General features: G+C 44.6%; 2 protein-coding genes across 19 annotated transcripts in view; one reads left to right on the top strand and one right to left on the bottom strand.

Annotated features, from left to right (window-relative positions):
- The window catches only part of GAPVD1 (GTPase activating protein and VPS9 domains 1), a 36696-nt gene extending 21939 nt beyond the window's left edge, over positions 1 to 14757 (top strand). For 13 of the 18 annotated variants that reach the window (XM_068915391.1, XM_009677627.2, XM_068915395.1 and 10 more), the window contains 14 exons: positions 463 to 582; positions 1113 to 1190; positions 1314 to 1687; positions 2197 to 2284; positions 3384 to 3464; positions 4110 to 4232; positions 4757 to 4886; positions 5265 to 5374; positions 6035 to 6194; positions 6670 to 6857; positions 8240 to 8453; positions 9033 to 9105; positions 9964 to 10161; positions 10877 to 14757. In XM_068915391.1, the coding sequence (XP_068771492.1) occupies positions 463 to 582; positions 1113 to 1190; positions 1314 to 1687; positions 2197 to 2284; positions 3384 to 3464; positions 4110 to 4232; positions 4757 to 4886; positions 5265 to 5374; positions 6035 to 6194; positions 6670 to 6857; positions 8240 to 8453; positions 9033 to 9105; positions 9964 to 10161; positions 10877 to 11017 (2078 nt within the window). In that variant the 3' untranslated portion in view covers positions 11018 to 14757. The remainder of the gene's footprint in view (positions 1 to 462; positions 583 to 1112; positions 1191 to 1313; positions 1688 to 2196; positions 2285 to 3383; positions 3465 to 4109; positions 4233 to 4756; positions 4887 to 5264; positions 5375 to 6034; positions 6195 to 6669; positions 6858 to 8239; positions 8454 to 9032; positions 9106 to 9963; positions 10162 to 10876) is intronic. The other 5 variants (XM_068915399.1, XM_068915389.1, XM_068915386.1 and 2 more) reach the window with 1 other exon arrangement.
- Positions 1 to 20420, bottom strand: part of HSPA5 (heat shock protein family A (Hsp70) member 5) — a 339565-nt gene that overhangs the window by 26672 nt on the left and 292473 nt on the right. The gene's annotated exons all lie outside the window — the stretch shown is intronic.

The following is a 20420-nucleotide window of genomic DNA, read 5'->3' as shown; positions in this document are numbered from 1 at the left end:
CATCTCACAAGTATATGTGGTGGGGAGGAAGAAAAAGGCAGCAGAACATCAAATGTTCCGTCCTACAGTAGCAATGGTTAGCAGCGGAGCGTTGATTTGGAAGAGGCTCTGAACTGTCTTGCATTTACTTATCACAATTTTAGGGTGGTTTTTTTTTGTTTCTTATATCAGCTTATATGTATGTACTTCATTTCTTAGTTTTGTGCAAATTATTTAGCAGAGTGAAACATCTTTCTAATGCCTGTCATAATGTGTGTTCATGGCTATGCTAAAATAGTTGAAGATGTAAGATTTTTAGGGTGTCTGGTTTATCTTAGGAGTATAGAATTTCGGAATGCCTAGGTGCTACTGTAAGTTAGGACTTGATCGTTGCAGCATTTACAGAATATTTCAACATCTTCAGGATTTGCCTCCTTTTTCTCTGAAAGACTATTAACAGCTGTTTCTTTTGTTATGTGTAAGGTATTAGTGCAACATCTGAAGATATTCCTAATAAGATTGAGGATCTCAGGTCTGAATGTAGCTCTGACTTTGGGGGAAAAGATTCTGTGACAAGTCCTGACATGGATGAAACAACCCATGGTAAGTAAAGTACTTATCATAGACTCTACTTCTACTTTTACAGGTAACTGAGGTCTTTTAAACAGTGATTGAGATAACACTTGTAGAAATCCATGCATTTTACATCCTAGTAGGAGTGGAGTAGAAGCTGAGAGGGAAATAAAACTTTCTCCTAGCTTAAAATGTCAAAACTTTGACTGAGAAGCTTAACGTTTTTCCTGTTTGCTAGTACTGTACTTGTTTGACAGAGAGGCTGTGCTATTTTGTAGCACTACAGCTTTAGCTTTTGATCTAAGATCTCTTGCTAATTCTGTTTGATTACGTTGGCTGTCCTCTTGCACTTGGAATTTGGTCCGTTCTTTGTTTCTTCATTCTTTGTGACCTAATTCTTTGATTTCAGTGCACAAGATCCTTCCATATCAGAAAGCTTGAATATGCGTTTTGTAAACTGTTATTGACAGCTGGTTTTTTGTATGTTGTACATAGTTTTTAGCGAAATGCTGACTCGTGTGTGTGGGTTTTTTGTCTGTCCTCCCCACCTTGTATTTCAGCAGCCAGTCAGTTGACATCTCCCCCTTCTCAGACAGATTCTTTGCTTGCATTGTTTGACCCTTTGTCATCAAATGAGGGTAAGTCGTAAAGGATGAGCTTTTCCGTAAAGATTGACATTTTCAATGCTTCTATGTTAGTATCAGCTAATTTGGAAAAATGTTACAAGAAACACATGCAGCTTTTTATGTTTGTCAACCTAGGAGTATCAGCTGTAGTGAGGCCTAAAGTACACTATGCAAGACCATCTCACCCACCACCAGATCCACCAATCTTGGAAGGAGCAATGGGAGGTAATGAGGCCCGATTACCAAACTTTGGGTCTCACACTTTAATTTCAACTGATTTAGAAGCGTTCAAGCAGAGACATTCTTATCCAGAAAGGCTGGTTCGCAGTAGGAGCTCAGATATAGTATCATCAGTTCGGAGACCTATGAGTGATCCTGGGTGGAACAGACGTCTTGGTAATGAGGAGAGGGATCTTCCTATGCCAGTGACCAACACTGGGGCAGCTGTTCTGGTTGCTGCATCTCAGTCGTCATCTTCGTCTCCTAGTAAGGACTCCTCTAGAGGAGAGGTAAGGCTTCTATTTATTGTGTGTTTGTGTGTGTTCTCCCTCTTCCCTCTCCCCTCGCCCTGCAGGCCCCCTGTACGTATCTCATGCTAGCAAGAGCTGATATTAAATGTGTTTAGCTAAGGAGTTACAATGTACTTTTGTCATCTTTTAAAAGCTGGACAGTAATGTTGTGCAAGCTAAAGCTGCAGATGTTCAGAATGACTGAAATGAACCTGATCTTAAATTTATTTGACAAGCTTTATTTGACTAGGCAGGATTTCAGAAATAGCTCTGTTGTAATGTTTAAACTCAAAATGCTGCAGCATCTTGAAAGGTAACTTTCTTAAAAACAGAGATGTTTGTTTCTAAATAAATCTGCTATAGCACTGGATGCTCTGCTGTAGTTTTGTTTTTACAGTTGATGAAGCATAACCTGGTAGATGTCAAAGAAATTCTATCTTTACACTTGAAAAATAACCTAACTGTTTAAGAATGGTATATGCTGAAATGTAGACTCTGCCCTTCTGCAGATCGAAGAACGAAAAGATAGTGATGATGAGAAGTCTGACAGAAACAAGCCTTGGTGGCGGAAACGTTTTGTGTCTGCTATGCCCAAAGGTAGACTCATGTCTGTCTGGTTTTGGTGTCTTAGTAATAGCGCATGCTTTATTAAATCTTTATTCACTTATGTGAAAACTTGTTACTGCTTCATCACGTGTTAAATCATCGCTCTCGATAGCTGTGACACAGACTTTGTACAGAGCAACTGTCCTGTTTCCTTTTGAGAAATAAAGGAAATAAAATTGCAAGTGGTACAGTAAAGAAATATTGAAATATAAAGTATGGGATAACTATAAAGAGGTGTGTAAGCTGAAACAAAGTTGGTTAGACGTTGTGTTAAGCTTAATCATTTGGTGACCTTGGAATCCTTAGTGAGGCCAATCACTGAGTAGGTGTATGGTATCAACTTCATTTGCAGCTTCACTGAGGACTAGTCTTAATTCTGTAGGGACGGTAGCTTGCCCGCTGAAGAGTATTGATAACTTAGGATGCCTCTTGGAGCAGAGAACGAATGGAAATTAGACTTTGACTTATTTCCAAAGTGAAGCTTTGTCTAGATAGTATTTGGCTTTTACGCTGTGAATAATTGACAACTGGTAATAGAGCTATGTATGTAATATTAGATATTCTTATTCTTGCCTTTTTTTAAACACAGGCTATCAGTTAGAAAAGAGCCAGCATAATCCTTGCAGCCTTTGTATGAACGTAGATAGAAGTATTTTAACACCACTTCATTTGCAAAGACCGCACAATGTTAAATGGAAAGCACCTTCCCAGACTTCCTACTGGGAAGGAGCTGGCAGAGCAGGTGCACATCGTTATGGCCAATATCTGAGTTTGAATTATTGGCTAAATTAAGGTATGAATAAGTATGTAAATAAGTGGAAGGTGCCTGGCTCCCTTTCCTAATAATTGCAGAGCATACAGTACCTGACAGGCAAAGCTGCTCAAGAAGGAGCTTTCCACTTGGCTCATGGTAGTATGTCTGTTAAAGGCCGTGCTTACTACATACGGTGACAGTACAGTTCTGTTCCACCTCGCAGTTGGGCTTATTCTTTTGCTGATGATTATTTGGTCACAAACTTTTTGATTAGCTAGTTTCTTATAGCTTCTTCAGTCTCAGTATAGTCTTGAATAAGGTACCTTGCACTTTCAGCTCCTATTCCATTTAGAAAAAAAGAAAAACAAGAAAAAGACAAAGATGACATGGTACCTGACAGATACTCGACTCTTCAAGGTATGTGAACAATATCTTCTTAATTATTTCTCTCATAACATGCCCTCTGGAATCCTATAATGCTCACCAGTTATCTAGTTACAGCAAGGTATATGCTATTGCAGTTAATGTTCAGAACTGGCTTCCTGAATAAGGACGTGCATAGTTTGTTGCCTTGAAGGACTGTCTTTAGATAATCATAATTCTGCCAATTCATGTAGTACTGTAATCTTCAGTCAAATTTTCACTCTGGTTTTGCTTTTAAAGCTCACGTCCTCATCATAGCTGAGCTGTCAGGATAGCTGCAAACGTTTCTGTGATAATTACTTAAATGCTGAATTAGGCATGGTTTGGACCTGAGATGTATATTTTTCTGTTTACCTAATCATTTCTGGAAGACTTTAAATATACAGTAACCGTTTGTGTGTACAGTATAAATATACTACGGATCTGGCTTTATTTGTTCACTTTCATTGTACTTGCTTTTTTCTGCTTTCAGTTCAGACTTTATAAATATACTTGGATTGTGGTTTTATGAACACAAGCAGGTATTTTTTTTTGTTGTGGCTGAAAACAAAGTCCAAAGTTGTGGGTCTAGTTTCTCATATTTGGCTTTCTGTTGGTACAGTACAAGGGTAACTCCTGTTGATTTGGTTGCCTTTTCAGATGATCCCAGTCCAAGGCTCAGTGCACAGGCACAGGCTGCAGAGGATATCCTGGACAAATACAGGAATGCAATTAAGCGAACCAGTCCTAGTGAAGGAGCTATAGTAAACTATGAAAGTGCAGGTGAGAACCTGGCTTTTGTAAATCATCATCAATGTGGTTTCTTCTCCTTAAAGATAAAATCACTTCAGTATTGTAGACAAACGTTAGTACTAGCAACTGGATAAACAAAGTGCTACAAGAGAAACGTTTCTTTGTTAACCTGCAAGATAGCCCCTCTGAAAACTAAATCAGTGTTCCCAAGGATAGCTCTTTCGTGTTGCCATTGGGGTGGTTATTTATTCATAGCACGTTCTCATATCAGCATGGATAGGTGTGTATGTTTTGGTTTTGTTCCGTTTCCATCAAAAACAAACAAAAATATACTGCTCTCCGAAACTGATGCAGATTGTATAATTTTAGTGTCTTGCAGATTGTATAATTTTTGCATACTTATTTTTGTTCATTCAGAACGGTTGTCTTATTCGGTGTCTCAGAGGTGTTTTTTTTTTTTCTTATACTAACAAGAAGAAAATAGATGAATACTAGAATAGAGGAGTCGGAAGACAAAACTAAACAAGTGTAACTTTTCTTTTTCATTTCCATAGAGACTATTGGGGATGGTGAGAGTATGCATGACTCTCCGCGTGATGAGGCTTTGCAAAACATGTCTGCAGATGATCTCCCAGACTCTGCAAGTCAAGTAGCACAGCCACAAAGTTCTGCTTTCTCCTATAGGTAAATATATTTGCATGCTTAATCTTGCACACAAGGTAGAATTAAAAGCAGAAGTCATGTAACTGATTTCCACAAATCTTGATGTGGATAGTGGCGTCTTCCTTAATGGTGAACTTATGTGCCTTTATCTGACATAGTTCTGAGTGTTTCAAATGGTCACGTTCCCTCTGATGAAGGAAGGGATGTTTCCTCCTGAGAGGAGACAGCAGTTCAGTGTTTAAGAAAAATCCAATAAATCTGATCTCAGCAGCCTTGATGTATTAAAATTATGTTGAAGAACTTTCAGGCAGCTTAAAAAAAATAAAACAAAAAAACCCTCTTTATTGAAGAAAGAGCCTTTGCAGCAACTTCATTAAGAAAATACTTTTCCTTTTTAAGGGATGCAAAGAAGAAATTGAGATTGGCTCTTTGTTCGGCAGATTCTGTTGCCTTCCCGATGCTGACCCATTCAACAAGGAATGGTCTACCAGATCATACAGACCCTGAAGGTAAACTTAATTGATATATACACACAGGTGTTTTGTACTGTATGTATCTCTTCCCTCCTGCTAATGACATCTGTACTGCAATCTTTATGGAAACCTCTGTTTGGCATAGGCATAGGCCACCTTTTGTCCCTGAAAAGGTTTTTTCTTATTCCACAAACAAGCCTGCTACTAAACCTGGTCTCTCTCTCTTTTTGTAATAAAGTATTTCAGATGCAGTGCAAGCAGAGCCTGAGGCTGTAGAACAGTCTCACAAAAATGTGTCCTGTTGGGAATTACCCTGCAGTAGTAAGATAGTGGCTTAAGTGATTTACGAAGTCTTCACGTTGATTTGGTGCATGCCATGTGTCTGCCTGCATGCCCGCCCATCCATTCTAAGTTTATTTAAAGACAGGTGAATATGTCAGCTTGTCTGGTCCCCTTGCTGTTTCAGAATGGTTATAAATATTAAATACGCTAGTGGTATGAAGACTTATACCTTGATATTTGGAAAACTTAAGACCTCTTCAGCTGTTCATAAAATAACATTTATTGCCTAATGTAAGTAAGTGTGCTGGTTTTAAACTGTTACGCGTATGTTTGCCATATCCGAAAGCATTGTTTTATCTTCACTGTGCCTACGTTTCTTCCTCTTAGTAATCTTTTTTTTTTTTTCTTCATTAGATAATGAAATTGTGTGCTTCTTGAAAGTTCAGCTAGCTGAAGCTATTAACCTCCAAGACAAGAATTTGATGGCCCAGCTGCAAGAGACAATGCGATGTGTAAGCCGCTTTGATAACAGGACTTGTCGAAAACTGCTGGCCTCTATTGCAGAGGATTACAGGTGGTTTGTTCTGTATCTTCTTATTAATGGCTTTCCAAATATGTATGTTTATCCGCTAATAGATTGGAAAGACCCCTTTTGATTTAAATGGTATTTTACCAAGTTGGATTATTACAACTGCGCTTTGCCGCAACGTGATGAAAATTGTCCCCTACTTCTGGGAATGGATTAAAAAAGCTTGGAACTCAAGTCAGTCTAGATAAACTCAGGTTAGATCAGTCTATTACTGTGGCTAATGCACAGATCTGACAAAAGAGATGCTGTTTAGAATTTGCAAAGTCTTGCATCGTGGAGTGCTACAAGGGCAGTGAATCCAGGGAGAAAAGTCTGTATAAGGCTTAACTTCCTAATTCAGGAGTTAGCTTTATTTTAAAAGCAAAAGCTGGAGATTCATCTTGCAGCTACAGTGTGACAGTTTATGTAGCTACTATATTCTGTCTGAATTGAGTCTAATGAAAAGCACTTCTCTTCTTAGGAAAAGAGCTCCATATATCGCTTATTTAACTCGATGTCGCCAAGGTCTGCAAACAACACAAGCGCACTTGGAAAGGCTGTTGCAGAGAGTTCTGCGAGATAAAGAAGTGGCTAATAGATACTTCACTACAGTATGTGTGAGGTTACTGCTAGAAAGCAAAGAAAAGAAAATAAAGGAGTTTATTCAAGGTAACAATAGAGTGTGTGGATTGCTTATATTCCCTAAGTCCATATTTAGGTGTTGGCTCTTTGGTTGCTGTTTTGAAGTACAACTCCTGATCAGAGGAGCAGACTCCTGAAACGATCTTTGTTTTAGCTAGTGAACTAACGGCTCAAATGGACAGATTGCTGCGATGTACTAAATTGCTTTATCAACTAAGCCATGGTAACGGTCTGCATTTTTCATAGGCCGAGAGAGCGAAGGTAATTTGACCTCACTTCGCCTAGACAGAGTTATGCTAAATCATATTATCTAGCGTGAATACTGGTAGTTGCTTTAGATTAACTGATAAATGATAAATCAGGTTGCAGCATTCAGTTGCGAGTACGGACAGAACAGTTCTACCTCGGTAGGTATAGGGAACGGCATTAGTTTGAATTAAATGAGTCAAAGATGGAAAAAATGTCATAGCATAAAGGGTGCTTCACCAGGAAGACGCCTCTCAAAACAGGCCCACTGAAAATGAATTATTTCTGTGTGACAGATGTCTGACTTAACGAAGCACATAAGACATTAGGAGTCAGTTCTTGGTCCTGGAGTATATACTGCTGCATATTAAATGTGCCTGAATAGGCTGAAATTAATATGACAACTTAGTATCTACTGGGATTAAAGTTCTGGTAATGAGATTCAGCAACCCAGCAAGGAGTTAAACCCTTTCTTTGGACAGAAAGGAGGCAGCTATTCCTGGATGATCTAAAAGAGAAATTGGCAACTGTGATGTTTAGGCTGCTGGCAGATGAGTGGCAGTTGTCTCTTGGTACAGAATGCTATAAATATGAAGCCAATGAGTGGCCAGTGATTTGGTCACGCTGCGTTAACTTGGCTGTATCACACATTCTGTATTTTGTAGATATGAATTTTGCAACTGTGCCTACTTAATAAAGGTAGGGCTAGATAAATGTACACACTGACTTTCTTGATCTCACTTTTGTCTTTTCTTGATTCTTCTTTTCTCCTGGGTACAACTCTGTATGTTGTACAGTAACTATTCTAATGATTGTTCTGAGCGTTTTGCAAGGAAGTAGGGTCTCTGTGGGTGACTGGAAAGAAGATGTAAAAATTGGTGCTGCAGAGGAATAGATTAACAGTATCGAGTAGAGTGTTTTGACCGTATGCTTTGCTAAATGTGTTCCATACACTTTAATTGTCTTGTTCAATTCAAGTGCTGCTTCTTTTATTTCCCTTACCAGGGCGGCAGGGATAAAACAGAACCTCCATGCTACCTGGCAAGAATTCTGAAATGATTCTGAGTTCTCCTTTCCAGAAACACCTATCAGAAATAACTTTGTGTGTGTGTGTGTTTTGTTTTTTCTTTAAATGAGCCTTCTCTCTTTTTGCTTTTTGTCAGATTTCCAGAAACTCACAGCAGCAGATGATAAAACAGCCCAAGTTGAAGATTTTCTTCAGTTCTTATATGGGGCTATGGCTCAGGATGCCATATGGCAGAATGCCAGTGAAGAACAGCTTCAGGATGCCCAATTAGCTATAGAACGTAGTGTGATGAATCGTATTTTCAAACTTGCATTCTACCCTAATCAGGATGGAGATATTTTGCGTGACCAGTAAGTTAATGGAATTTGAAGCATCTGGTTTGTCTTTTGCAGTTGGTGTAGATGAAAGCTATACTGTCTTCATGTGACAGACTCGATTGTCCAAAGCAACCATGCCCTGCAAACTCATGTCGTCTTTCCTTTTGTAAAAGAACAGGAAAGTACTCTGGCATGATGTGTAAAAGTTTTTGTTTGCAACAAATTGCTGAAACAAAATTCTGAATTTAGTGAGTTTTGCAGAGCTGAAAGTTGCATCCAATCTGCCTCATGACTCATTCATTTCATTTTCTATTTTTGATACAGTATATCCCATGTTTTTTTAAAGAACACTTGCTGTTTGAATGCTCTACTGGACGTGTAGTTTTATTTGATCATATGGCAAAAACCTCTGCGTCTCTTTACTGACCTAGTGTCCGTTGGCTGTAAGACCATCGTGACTTATATGCGTTCGTGAAGATCTCTTATAATATACCAAACTGAAAACTGGTGGAAAATCCCATGGGATTGCTGTTACACTTAACAAAACCGTTTGGGCTGTTGGGGTGGCTGGCTGCTTTTTTCTCCTCGCTCATTTCTTGTGTTTGTTTTCAGGGTCCTTCATGAACACATACAGAGATTATCTAAAGTAGTGACAGCAAACCACAAAGCACTTCAGATACCTGAGGTAACAACTTCTCCTTCCCTTCACTTTTATACGTACGTTGGGGGGGGGCTTTATTGTGGTGTGAGGGGTTCTAGTTTGTTTTGTTTTCTTTACACTTAAATGCATTGCTTTTCTCTTCGTGACAGCTGAAATACCGATATGCACTATACTGATACTTTGGTATCCTCCACTGATCCATCCAAATCCATTTTATTCTGTCTGCTTTGTATTGCCTGTGTCCTCATAGTAAGATCAAGGAAGTAACAGTAAACCGCACTAAGATGCGGTAACCTTCTGATAATTTCTTTAAAGACAAGATTCAAACCCTTTATGCTTGTAATGGAACGCATGTGTCATGGCTGTGATTTACAGTCACTAAGTTAACTTTCAGAACTAGCCAGTATTTAGGCAACCTTGACGCCTCTGAGTTTGCCCTGTTTTCACTTTTCTCATTGTTAAAGGGATAACTAAAAGTGGGTCAGTAGCCTTAAGTCTGCCAGACACTGGATGTCTGCAGCCTTCAGAGTTCTCAGTGCAGTACTTAAACTGTACAACTCAAAATGGTGAGCTTTCCTAAAGCTGCTTATACAGAAAACTGAGCCGTATGGCCCTATCTTCCTTTGAAACTATACTGGAGAAGTCAGGGTTGGGGGGCGGGAAAGTACAGGCTAACTATGTTAGCTGCACACTTGGTGTTGTCTTTTCATTATATCGCAGCCGGAAACCACCTTCATTGCGTAATGTAACCGTTTGTACTAGAGCTTCCCATTTCTCCAGAGCCTTGCCTCCTGCCTGTAAGTCTCTGGTACTTCAGATTCTCTGTAGTGCACAGTAGTAGCTTGCACAAACTATAACTGGCAGCACGTTTCTTTTTCCTAGGTGTATCTCCGGGAGGCACCATGGCCATCTGCACAGTCTGAAATCCGCACAATAAGCGCTTACAAAACCCCCCGAGACAAAGTACAGTGTATTCTAAGAATGTGTTCAACCATCATGAACCTGCTTAGTCTGGCAAATGAAGATTCAGTACCTGGGGCAGACGACTTTGTTCCTGTTCTGGTCTTTGTTCTCATAAAGGTGAGTTCTCTTGCAAAGATCACAAACTCCAGCAATAAAATATTTCCCTTAATTCTTGTAATAAGCCAATTTTAGGCAGAAAAATCATGCATTTGAGATCCCTGAGAGCATGCTGGACTTTAAACTTGCTGAATTAGATCTACTTTAATAGAAACCTCAAAAAATATGAGCATGGTTAATCTTTTGGAATCCAAGCAAACTTTACAGTTGGAACTAAGGAGGCTGTTGAAGTGCGGTTTTTTGAGATATGTCCACCAGCATCTCTCGTCTGTGCCGGTTTAATATTGTCCTCCTTCAGGACCAAGACCCGCACTAGGACTGACTTGCACTGTTGCTGAACTTTTTTGAAATGTAAGGGTCTGGAGAATTGTGTCTCATTTCTAAGATGTTAAAAGAGGGTTTTCTACACGCTGAAATCCTTGATGACTGTTTTATAGGTTCTATCAGTGCTACCTTTTTTACGCTTGGCCTTCTAGTCATTTTTCCTTGTTTGGAAAAATGCTTCTTTTGTAAAGTCTCGTGTCTTCTGAGGGTATGTGAATTGGGAGTGGTCTAGGTAAACAATCACTGCCCTTCTCGTACGTTATATAATTGTGTATTACGTTTTTGTGAGGGTTATTGCACAAATAGAGTTTGATTTCTGTGCTGTAACTTGTGATGTTTTATGTTTAGGTTTACAAATCAATTGTACCTTTTTTCCTTCTTTAACCCTTAGGCAAATCCACCTTGCTTGCTGTCCACTGTTCAGTACATTAGTAGTTTCTATGCTAACTGTTTATCTGGAGAAGAATCATACTGGTGGATGCAGTTCACGGCAGCAGTTGAATTCATTAAAACTATTGATGATCGCAAGTAACTGAAAACGGCACATGCGGGCAGACTGTTAGCAGAAGCATCTATAAGAATGTACAACAGCTGCAAAAGCTGAAGACAAGACTCTCCTTGTATAATATTGTACAGAACTGAGACATTTTAAAACCTGTCTTTACTAATCAAATTAATTTAACAGTTTTTTCCTCTTCTCTTTTGGTTGCATATTTTTCCCTATAGATCCTGGCGCTGCAAAAGGGACCACAAATTTCAGGTATTTTGGAATCTCAAAACATGTAGAAAAAAGTCTTCACGCTTTCCCCACCACCCCTCTTCTTGATTTCTTTACTTGCATGAATAATTCACTTCACTTCTAATTGAAAACTGAAAAAAGAAAAATCAGGGCAATCACTTAGTACACTTTCTAGCTTAATACACCTTTTATTAATAAAACACCAGCCACACTGAAAGTTTGTAGTAGCTGACATTAGTTATCAATTGTATTACACTTAAATTTAAAGTCTGAGAGGACAGTGTAAATATTATATAACTATATTTAATGCATTGCAATTATCTTTGGGCTCATTATCCTTTGAATAAACAAGCAGAAGCCTCTCTGACCTCTAACAGATTGTGACATGCTATCCTTTGGTAAACAAAGGACTTCCTCAAAAGGCTATGATTAAAAAGGGCAAACTGAACTATTTATTAAAGTGTAATTAAGATAACTGAAATTTCTGGAACTGGAATTTATAATAGGGCTCATTAGATAGCTAAACACTTTTTTGGCTAGGGCATTAGGGTGTTATAAAGGTTTGGATTTGTAGAGGAGAGGGACTGTAAGTTACAGTAGATAAGTCTAATATAAAATACCTTACTGTAATATTTTTTCTGAAATATTGTGTATACTGTACAAACCCCAACCAGAGATCCTTAACAGAACCTTGGACTGTAATATATATTTTGATTAGTGACATTAAATACATATGCCAGGGGTTTCAGTGAATGTTTTTACTAAATGTTCTTCGTGATGTCTGCTATGCAGCAGTGCAAGTTTTATTGTTCATATAAAATATTTTAAAATATAACACTGTTCTTTACGAAACATATCATGACATCAGTTCAGGGTGTTTTATAGATTTCTCACTTCACCTTTCCCTTAAACTGACAGTTCTGAATTTAAAGAAGTTTTTATGCGCAAGACCATGGATTTTTTTCGTGAATGAAATAGTCTGAGTGATGGCCAGTGGTTGTCACCTGTATATAAGCAGTTACTGTCCTTTTTTGGCTAGAGCTACTGTGAAAAAAGACAGCGAGCATTTAACTTTTTCATGTCAGTATTATTCCTTGCTCTTCCCAGAGTGTTTATTGCACTTCTGACAGAGGAGTGTGTTAGACTTGGTGCCTGTGAGTGGTAAAGGAAGCAAAATCTTTAAGCAGAACAGGGTCTTTTTCTCGCGTTCTTTTCAAAATACGATTAAGGGGTTTTTTGTATGTGCATTTGATAATTAAAACCCGTAAGTGACTGATGCTTAGGAAAATCACTTGGCTAACTGAAATTAGAACAACTTATGTGAAGTATCAAGTGCTTGAAGTTTGCTTGTGCTACTTGTCTAGGCATAGTTAAAGGAACTTATTGTCTAGGACTCTAATGTATTCAGTATAGCCTTTTTGCCGAGGTAATCACAGGTAAGAGGGTGGGATGGTAACTTTTCTTTCATTTATAGTCGTTCTCCTCTAATAGAGACTTGATTGTGCAGAAGAGCAATACTCGGCAGAAAGGGAATTCCTCTGATCTGCCTCTTACTGTGGTAACTCAGTCTGAGTAGCATTGCAATATTCTAGTTATTTAGCCTTGATGGGTTTTTGGTGCTGAACGCGTAACTTAATATTGCAAGCACAGCCCTGGCCAATAACACTCAGCAGCAAAGCACAAATATGCCCTTGAAGATATGTCCGATCATATCTAAAAGCAATATAAATTTATTTATATTGAAGTGTCCTATAGTATTTAATTATTATTTGAAAATGAATGTTAAGATCAATGTACTAAAGTTCCTTTAGTCCTGCAGTTTGGGTTTTAGTTGAGGAGAATATTTAACCTTAAATCAATCTTGTTCTAACTCTTCAAAGTTTAAAACGTGGCATGAAGACGCAAGTTGACGATTACCCTGTACGTTACTTTTGTTTGCCAACTTGGCACAAAGGATTTCATCAGCATCATCACGTCTTTCAGATTTGCTCCCCGTTATGGGAAGGGCAAGACCCATTTATTTCGCCATTTGTATCGCTCTGTTTTTATGCGTAGAAAAATATTTAACAATTGGAGTAATTTTTAGAAATTATTTTTAAAGTCTCTGTGAGCCCCCGATTAGCTGAGAATCTTAACAGCAAGATGGTCCTTTGCGTCTTATTTTTTAGCCTACTCTAAAAGTCTTTTATATAGCATTGATGTAGTTAGGCTTTCCAAAGAATTAGATACCTTACTGTAATGTCATCCTTATTTTTCTCCCTGGTGTCCCATAACGTTTTGCTTTAAAATGGTAAATTACATGTATAGGAAGTGATGTCATTAGGTTTTGTTGTGCTATATATAGTAAATGTGAAAAGACAGTGCATAAAGGACCAAACAGTAACAGAACTGTTGCCAAAAGGTGTCAGCTGACCATGTACACCTGTTGCTATAAACTTGGTGCTTTCTGTTAAAATTATTTCAACCACTGATGGATGAATTGAACATTTTTGGGCAGGGGTGTGGGGAGAGAAGGGAGCTTAGTGGTAATAGGTTGATAGACTTGAGGCTCAGCCACTGACTTCAGTGCTGGTGGTTAGTGTGAGTCTGGAGAAACTGCCAGATTAAGCTGTGGCGTCACACTGGCCCCGTTAATTTTACAGAGGTGGTATTTTCTTCTTTTGGGTAGAAAAGTGAAAGAAAAGCATTGATTCTTTCCTCCCTAGGAGTTTCCTTTTTTTCCCCTCTCTCTCCTTCTCCCTTCTTAACCCTAAATGAGATTTCTCGTTAAAGACTTTTTTTTTAGTCCTCTTTAAGGAGAACTGGAACATGTATGGCCCGTTAATTATTTGAATTAAAGATTTTTATTTTGAAGAACTTATACTACCAAATGCTGAATGTAACTGCCATAATTTCAGGAAAAAAAGCCACAAACATGATTCTGTTTCCTGTAGGTGAGTTTCTGGTGAGCACAGTGTTGGTTCATATCACTTGGAAATGTTAATGTTCTGTTAGGCCAAATTCTTGCAGAAGTTTGAGAACTCACTGCCGTGTTAATGCTGAACAGCATGTAGAGGAAGTTTGGTAGGCCAAAAAAGGAGCAGCAGCAGAAGGCAGGCCTTGTTTAGCAAAGTTTCAAGCAAGTGAAAGGTGTTTGTCTGAAATCTGGTGTAGACAGACATGGCTGTGCTGCGGTATACACTGTGCAGCCATAGGCTGCCAGCATGATAGGAGATCGGGAACAGCAGAAAGCAGTGGGCAAGGAGCGGGAAAATAACTCTTGTTTGGATAACAGCTGATAACTTGGTTGAGCCTGTGCTACTTGAGAATTAATCTCTGCTGAGTTAGTAGTGTGTGTTCTGTACCTTTTAATTGTGCTTTACCTCTATTTAAAAGCTTTGTACTGCCTCTCCTCTTTGAAACTGGTAAAGCCTTTATAAATCTAAATTAAAGAGCTTGCACAATCTTGTATACAGGAAACCCATCTTGTCTCTAACGTGATTATTAATGTATTATTCTGTAAAGACTGATTAAAAGGAGAGCAGTTTAACCGACTGGGTTTCATGTTTCTGCATTGTTACAATGTGATCAGCAGTTGTGCTGGAAATAGTATTGCAAGTTTTCCTGTAATATAAACATCTCTTCCTAACTTTGTGCGGGTTCCCATTTAGCATTGTTGCCATGTTATATCTGCAGACCTTCTTTCACACATGCACCTACAGCTCACAGCGAGTAGACAATAGGGGGGGAGGGGGGACCAAAAAAACGAAAACACGCAAAACCCATCAAGACCCAGTTCACAGAAGATGCACTGCTGTTTTTCAGAGTGGCTGCTTAAAACAGGACTTTTCAGGGGGTTTTTTTGCTTGTTTGTTTTAATCCCGCAGCTAGGCTATTATACTAGCTTGCGGAAGAAATAACTTGCTGCTGTCATAAATGCTCGGCTGATGAGCCAAGCCTGGGGGTGCCCTGGGAAGTGGGTTGCCCGAGGGTGGCTGACAGGCCCATGTGTAGTATTCCTTTGCAATGTGCTACTGATACTGTGCTGATCAGCAGGCAGGGGACTTGCCTGGAGTAGCCAAATTCAGAAGCACTGTGTTGCAGTCATCTTACTTCTAAAGGTACGGTCACATTAGCTACTAGGCAGTAGCTGAAAATTGGACTTTTCTAGTGCTTTTAAAATTTTTTTTTTTTTTTTAGTTTGGAAAAATTGCAACCTAGTCCAGTCTGAGTGACTAAATTTTTACCTTGGGGATAATTGGATTCTGAAGCTGTCCAAGTGTGTGCTGTAACACTTGGAACTGGAAGGATGACTATTGAGGAAGTAAGTGCTGGTGTAGTTAGTTCCCTGTAAACTTGTCTAGCTGCAAAACTTTGCTAAATTCAGTCTGTGCCTTCTCCCCCTACTGTTCAGAACAAGCCACGTATGAAGCTCTAACTAGAACTTATTTTTTAAATGAGAAGTTTCTTCTATTCAAAGCAGTGTTTCGAAAGAAAGCCATCCACTTTTGTGTTAAGGAAAATGTTCTCCAGCTAGTGGAGATGTGACTTGGATGCTTCAGAGAAGTTCAAGACTGCCTCAACACCAGCACGCTTCAGGAAAGGACTCTCCCCGCTCCGTTCAGAGCACGGAGGGGGAGTTGCTCCTCCAAAGCTTTCAGGCCGCTGAAAGCAGGCAGCAGAGTCGTGGCCGCCTGTCCCGGCCCAAACCAAGGCGCAGCGGCCGGAGGAGCGGGCGCAGAGCCAGCGTAGCCGGGGGCCCCGGGGCGCCGCGCCGCCTGCCCGCGCCGCCTGCCCGCGCCCGCCCCCTGGCGGCCGAGCGGCGGCCCTGCGCCGGGCCCGGGGGCACCCCGGGGCGCCGGCCGGCGGAGCAGCGCGCCGCTCGCCTTGTCTGCATCCAGGCCTGCCGTCAGCTCGGTCCCTGCAGCGTTATTGACCTTGATTCTCTCTCATTTGCATCCAGCATTTTTCATCCTCTGGAATATGGTGTTTGGGGACCTTTCCATCATTAAGTGGATTTACAGCAATTTCCTTATGTGTTTTCTCCAAGGGATTCTGTTATGAGAGGCACATTAAATCTCCATTAATACCTCATTATCCGACTGATAAGATTACCATGATAATGAGGCAGAAATTCTAATTGTTTCACTTCTTATTGTGCCTTTCATTAAATCATATACCTGGAAGTTGCTGCTGGAGAAGGGCGCTCCAGACCTTGGGGGTGAGGCTGTCCCGGCGTGCGCAGGTCCTGCGGAGCTCGTGGCTGCTGGGGTCGGTTTGGGCACCGCCGGCCCTTCCCCACGGGGCTCCTGCAGCCCTCAGCACGGCTCTTCCTGGCCTCTCCTCCTGTTGCCCGTGGTCCCTAGAGAGGCGCCTGGGACCTGAGCACAATCGGTTAACCTGACTTTCAGACTCAGGAGCTCGTTTCAGTGAGAGTTAGACATATTGCGTTAAAGACGAAGAGGCCTGGAGTGGCTTGATTAGGTTTGTTCTGTGCTGCGGGAGCCAAAATGCAAGGGCGCAAGAGCGAGCTTGTGTGGCAGCTCCTGCTGCTCCCCAGGCCCCTTCCCCCTGCGCGGCACCACAAACTGGGCACTAACTGCGGCCTGCTAGGAACGCACGTGTGCCTGTGTCTTTGCACACGTGTGTGTATTTTTAGGGGCACTTAATGCTGCTGGTTTAGTAAGGGAAACTTGCCCCTTTTGCTGGAAGGTCCCTCTTTGGTTATAGGGCCTAAGAAACAGCTGCAGTAAAATGTGCCCTGCTCATCTCCTATGGTGTGGGCAGGGGGAACCTGCCCTCCAACTGACCCTCCACCTTGGGAGCAGCTTATTCCGGAGCAGGCCCCGAAGCGGGAAGCCTGGGGATGGGCCGGGCCCCCCCGTGCCCCCTGTCAGCGTGCTGGCCTGCGTGCACCACCCGGGTGGGCCGTGAGCCCTGCGTGCTCATGCAGGTGGGCCAGGGGCTGCTGCGTCCGTGGAGGGCTGGGAGCGCCTGCCCCAGTCCTCCATCTGCAGTCTCACCCTGCCTCAGAGCCTTTTTGTCCTGTTTTCTTCTCTCAGGTTGTCAGAAAGCAGCTTCTGTTGCGTTTTTGCTTTGCAGATTCCTCTCGGGGTCTTGGCCTTGGTGAAGCTGTGGGCCCCCTTCCTCTCCAGGCAGGCTGGTGCAAGCCGGGCACAGAGGGCTGCAGGCAGCCGCCCGGCCGGCAGCCCGTCACGGTGCTGCTGCGTGCCGCAGGCTGAGCCTGCGAGGCTCCCTCCTCCCGTCCTCCTGCTTTCCTTCTTTTGCTAAACCTGAGAAGTTTGCACTGTGCAGAGCTTGACCCATTTCTAATATTAATCGTGGCTTTGGAGCTGACGGAGGGGAGAGGCGGTTTGGAGATCGCTGTTTCTTGCTGCGACCCTGTGGAGCGGTACCCGCTGGCGCAGTAACGGTCTCTGTCGTTAACGGCGCGTTCCCTACGGCTTGCGCAGCTGCAGCAGCAGCGCCCGTGCTGGGCAGCCGACTGCAGCTGCCAGCCCCGAGCAGGGCAGCTTGGCCCCCGTGCCGCATCCAGGACGTCGGCCTTCAGCAGGTTGGGGCAGGAGGTGGGAAGCGGCGCGGCGTGGCCCCTGCCCCGGCGCTCGTGCTGCGCTGGTGCCGCGGAGCAGGTTCCCGTCCCGAGCACGCTCAGCCCCGCGTGGGCCCGCGAGCCCTGCTCTCGCGGCCTCTCCTGCCGCAGCCGTGGGCCGCGATGCTTCTGGGGTGCTTTATGGGAAACTCGCTCGCTGGGGCTGCAGGTCAGCAAGGTTTTGCTCTAGGACCTCGAATGGCTTCGCTCTCACGTAGGACAGAAGCAGAAAGCGTGCCTGGTGATTGTTCTCTCGCAGGGCGAGCTGCAGCACAGGCCTGGATGGGTTTGTGCGCGAGTGCTGTGATTTTACATAGCCGCTCTTTCCTGAGGGCTTTTAAGCGCAGGGGTGTACAGTGCGTTTGCAGCCTCCTTTGGAGCTGTTACAGCCCATCAGGTCAACGATCCACGAACTAAAATTCTCTAAGCAGGAGCAATTATTGTCTATCATGTGTCAAAGGCACCCGTATTGACCCCGATAGCGGGAGCCATTATGGCCTGTTGAGCCAACGATCCATGCGCGGGGGAGTCCCCGGGAGCAGGGGTCTCGCCACGCCGTAACGGCCCGTCTATCGCGTCCGCCCCCTCCCTTACTAGGGCCGAGCAGGGATTCAGCGGGCTGCCGGGCAGAGACGGATGGGGCTGGGGGCGGCGGGGGCCGTGGGCGCTGCCGCCCCTCCTGCGGCGCTCGTCCCGCCCGGGGCTGCAAGGGCAGAGCCGCGGGCAGGATCGGCCTGGCGCGCCTGAAACGCCCGCCGTGCGCCTCGTCGGTCCCGGGCACGGGGGGTACGGCAGCCTGCGCCCGCGCTCGGAGGCCCCGCGGGGAGCAGGCAGGCTGCGAGCCCAGCGACGGCTCCTCGGGGCTGCGGCGAGCCCAGCAGAGCGCGCGGGGAGCGCGGCGGCCCCGCCGCCAGCCCCTCTGCTCGAGGGGGGGCCCGCGAGCGGCCAACGCCGGGGCGCCCTGCGAGCCGCGGGCGAGAGCCAGCCGCCTTGCTCCCGGCCGCCAGCCCCCTTCCGCCTTAATCGGGAAAAGCCGCAGGGGCCCCGCTTGGCCCTCGGGCCGGCCCCGGACCCGCCGGCCCTTCGGGGTCTGTTGGCCGGGCTGCATCTGCAGCCTGGCCGCGGCCGCCTGCGGCGTGGGGCGGGCGCCTCGGGGGGCCGGGGCCGCACCGGGACGCCTGGGACCCCTCGCTTCCAGCGCGGCGGAGCGCCTCGGGCCGGGGGGCGCGCAGGGGCCCCAGCACCTGGCTCCTCGCGCCTCCCTCGGTAGCAGAAAATAACGTTATCCTGCACAAGTGGACGTCGTTAGGCTCCTCCTGCGCTAACGAAGCAGGGTCTCCATAGAAACTGATGCCTTTGAGGGCAGGAGGCGGAGGGGGTTCGCGTGGCGAGGAGACAAAGCCTCGCCGGGGCAGCGGGCAGGTGGCGGCGGCGGAGCGGCCGTGCCGCCGTCCGGCGCCTCGCGGCACGCACGGGAAACCTGCCGGGAGCCCGGGCCCTTGGCCTCGGCCGGCGGCGGAGCTGACCCCCCAGCGCCGCTCGCTCGGCCAGCCCGGGCTGCTGCGGCCGCCGAGCGCCAGCGCCCGGAGCGGGACGGAGCGGCTCGGCTCGGCTCGGCGCTGCCGCAGCACCTGCGCCGGGCAGGTGCGGGCGCTGGGGCCGGTGGCCTGCCCGCCTTCCCTGCCAGCCCGAGAGCGGCGCCGCCGCTTAACCAAAGCGCGAGCAGCATCCTTGGGCTGGGGTTAATCAACATTCATTCATGTTTCCAAGTGTAAATTGAGCATTTGTTTAATTATGTGTAAGTAGCAATACATTCTGGCCATTATCTAAATCACTATTTTATTTCCTGGATGTGGTTTCATAATGCTGGGTTTGTGCTCCAGCCTCTGCATCATTAACAGAGAAGAGTTAATGAATATAAAAGCGTAAAGGCTAATTACACTTTAATTTACAATCATGGTCTCATTTTGGGACCACATGAAATCTGTTTTGAAAACAATTGAAAAAAAAAAAAAAGCCTAGCGAAGGTCTGTTAAATATAAGGGTTTAGACACAAAGCACCTTGAGCCGGTGGCCGCCCGGCACGTTGCAGGGCCGCGGCTCCAAAGAGGCCGGCGGGTCCCTCGTGGCTTTCCGGAGCCCCATCCCTGCCGTGCTGGGACTGGCGGTGCCGCAGGACTGGCCCTTGGCCGCCGGGCTCGCTGTTGCCATGCTGCCGTCGCGGAGCTGGTCCAGCCCGGCGCGGGGCACAGCGCTGTCCTCGGCCCCCCGTTGCGAAGCGCTCCCCAAAACGGCACCGTTTGTGCCGTGCTCAGGGTCCCGCCGGAGCCGGGCTCGGGGCGGGAGGCTCCGGCTGCCGTGGGGGCTCCCTGCTGGGGCTGGCAGCGGGCGCCCGCAGGGTGGCCCGGCCCGGGCCCGGTTCTGCTCGGGTGACGGTGCTGAGGGATGTAAATTGGAGCCTGAGGGGAGAGCACAGTTCGCCTGAAGGAGACAGAGATTTATAGGGTTGCAGATGTCGAAAGCAAAATTCAGCAGGACTGCTGACTCGAGCACTTTGCAATATTTACAATTACTGGCGATATAACGGCTTGCTTTCCAATGAATGGG

Source organism: Struthio camelus, chromosome 20 (assembly GCF_040807025.1).
Source record: "Struthio camelus isolate bStrCam1 chromosome 20, bStrCam1.hap1, whole genome shotgun sequence".
Taxonomy (NCBI): Eukaryota; Metazoa; Chordata; class Aves; order Struthioniformes; family Struthionidae; genus Struthio; species Struthio camelus.
Note: the sequence above shows the minus strand (reverse complement) of the source record. Positions and strands in the feature narration are given on the sequence as shown.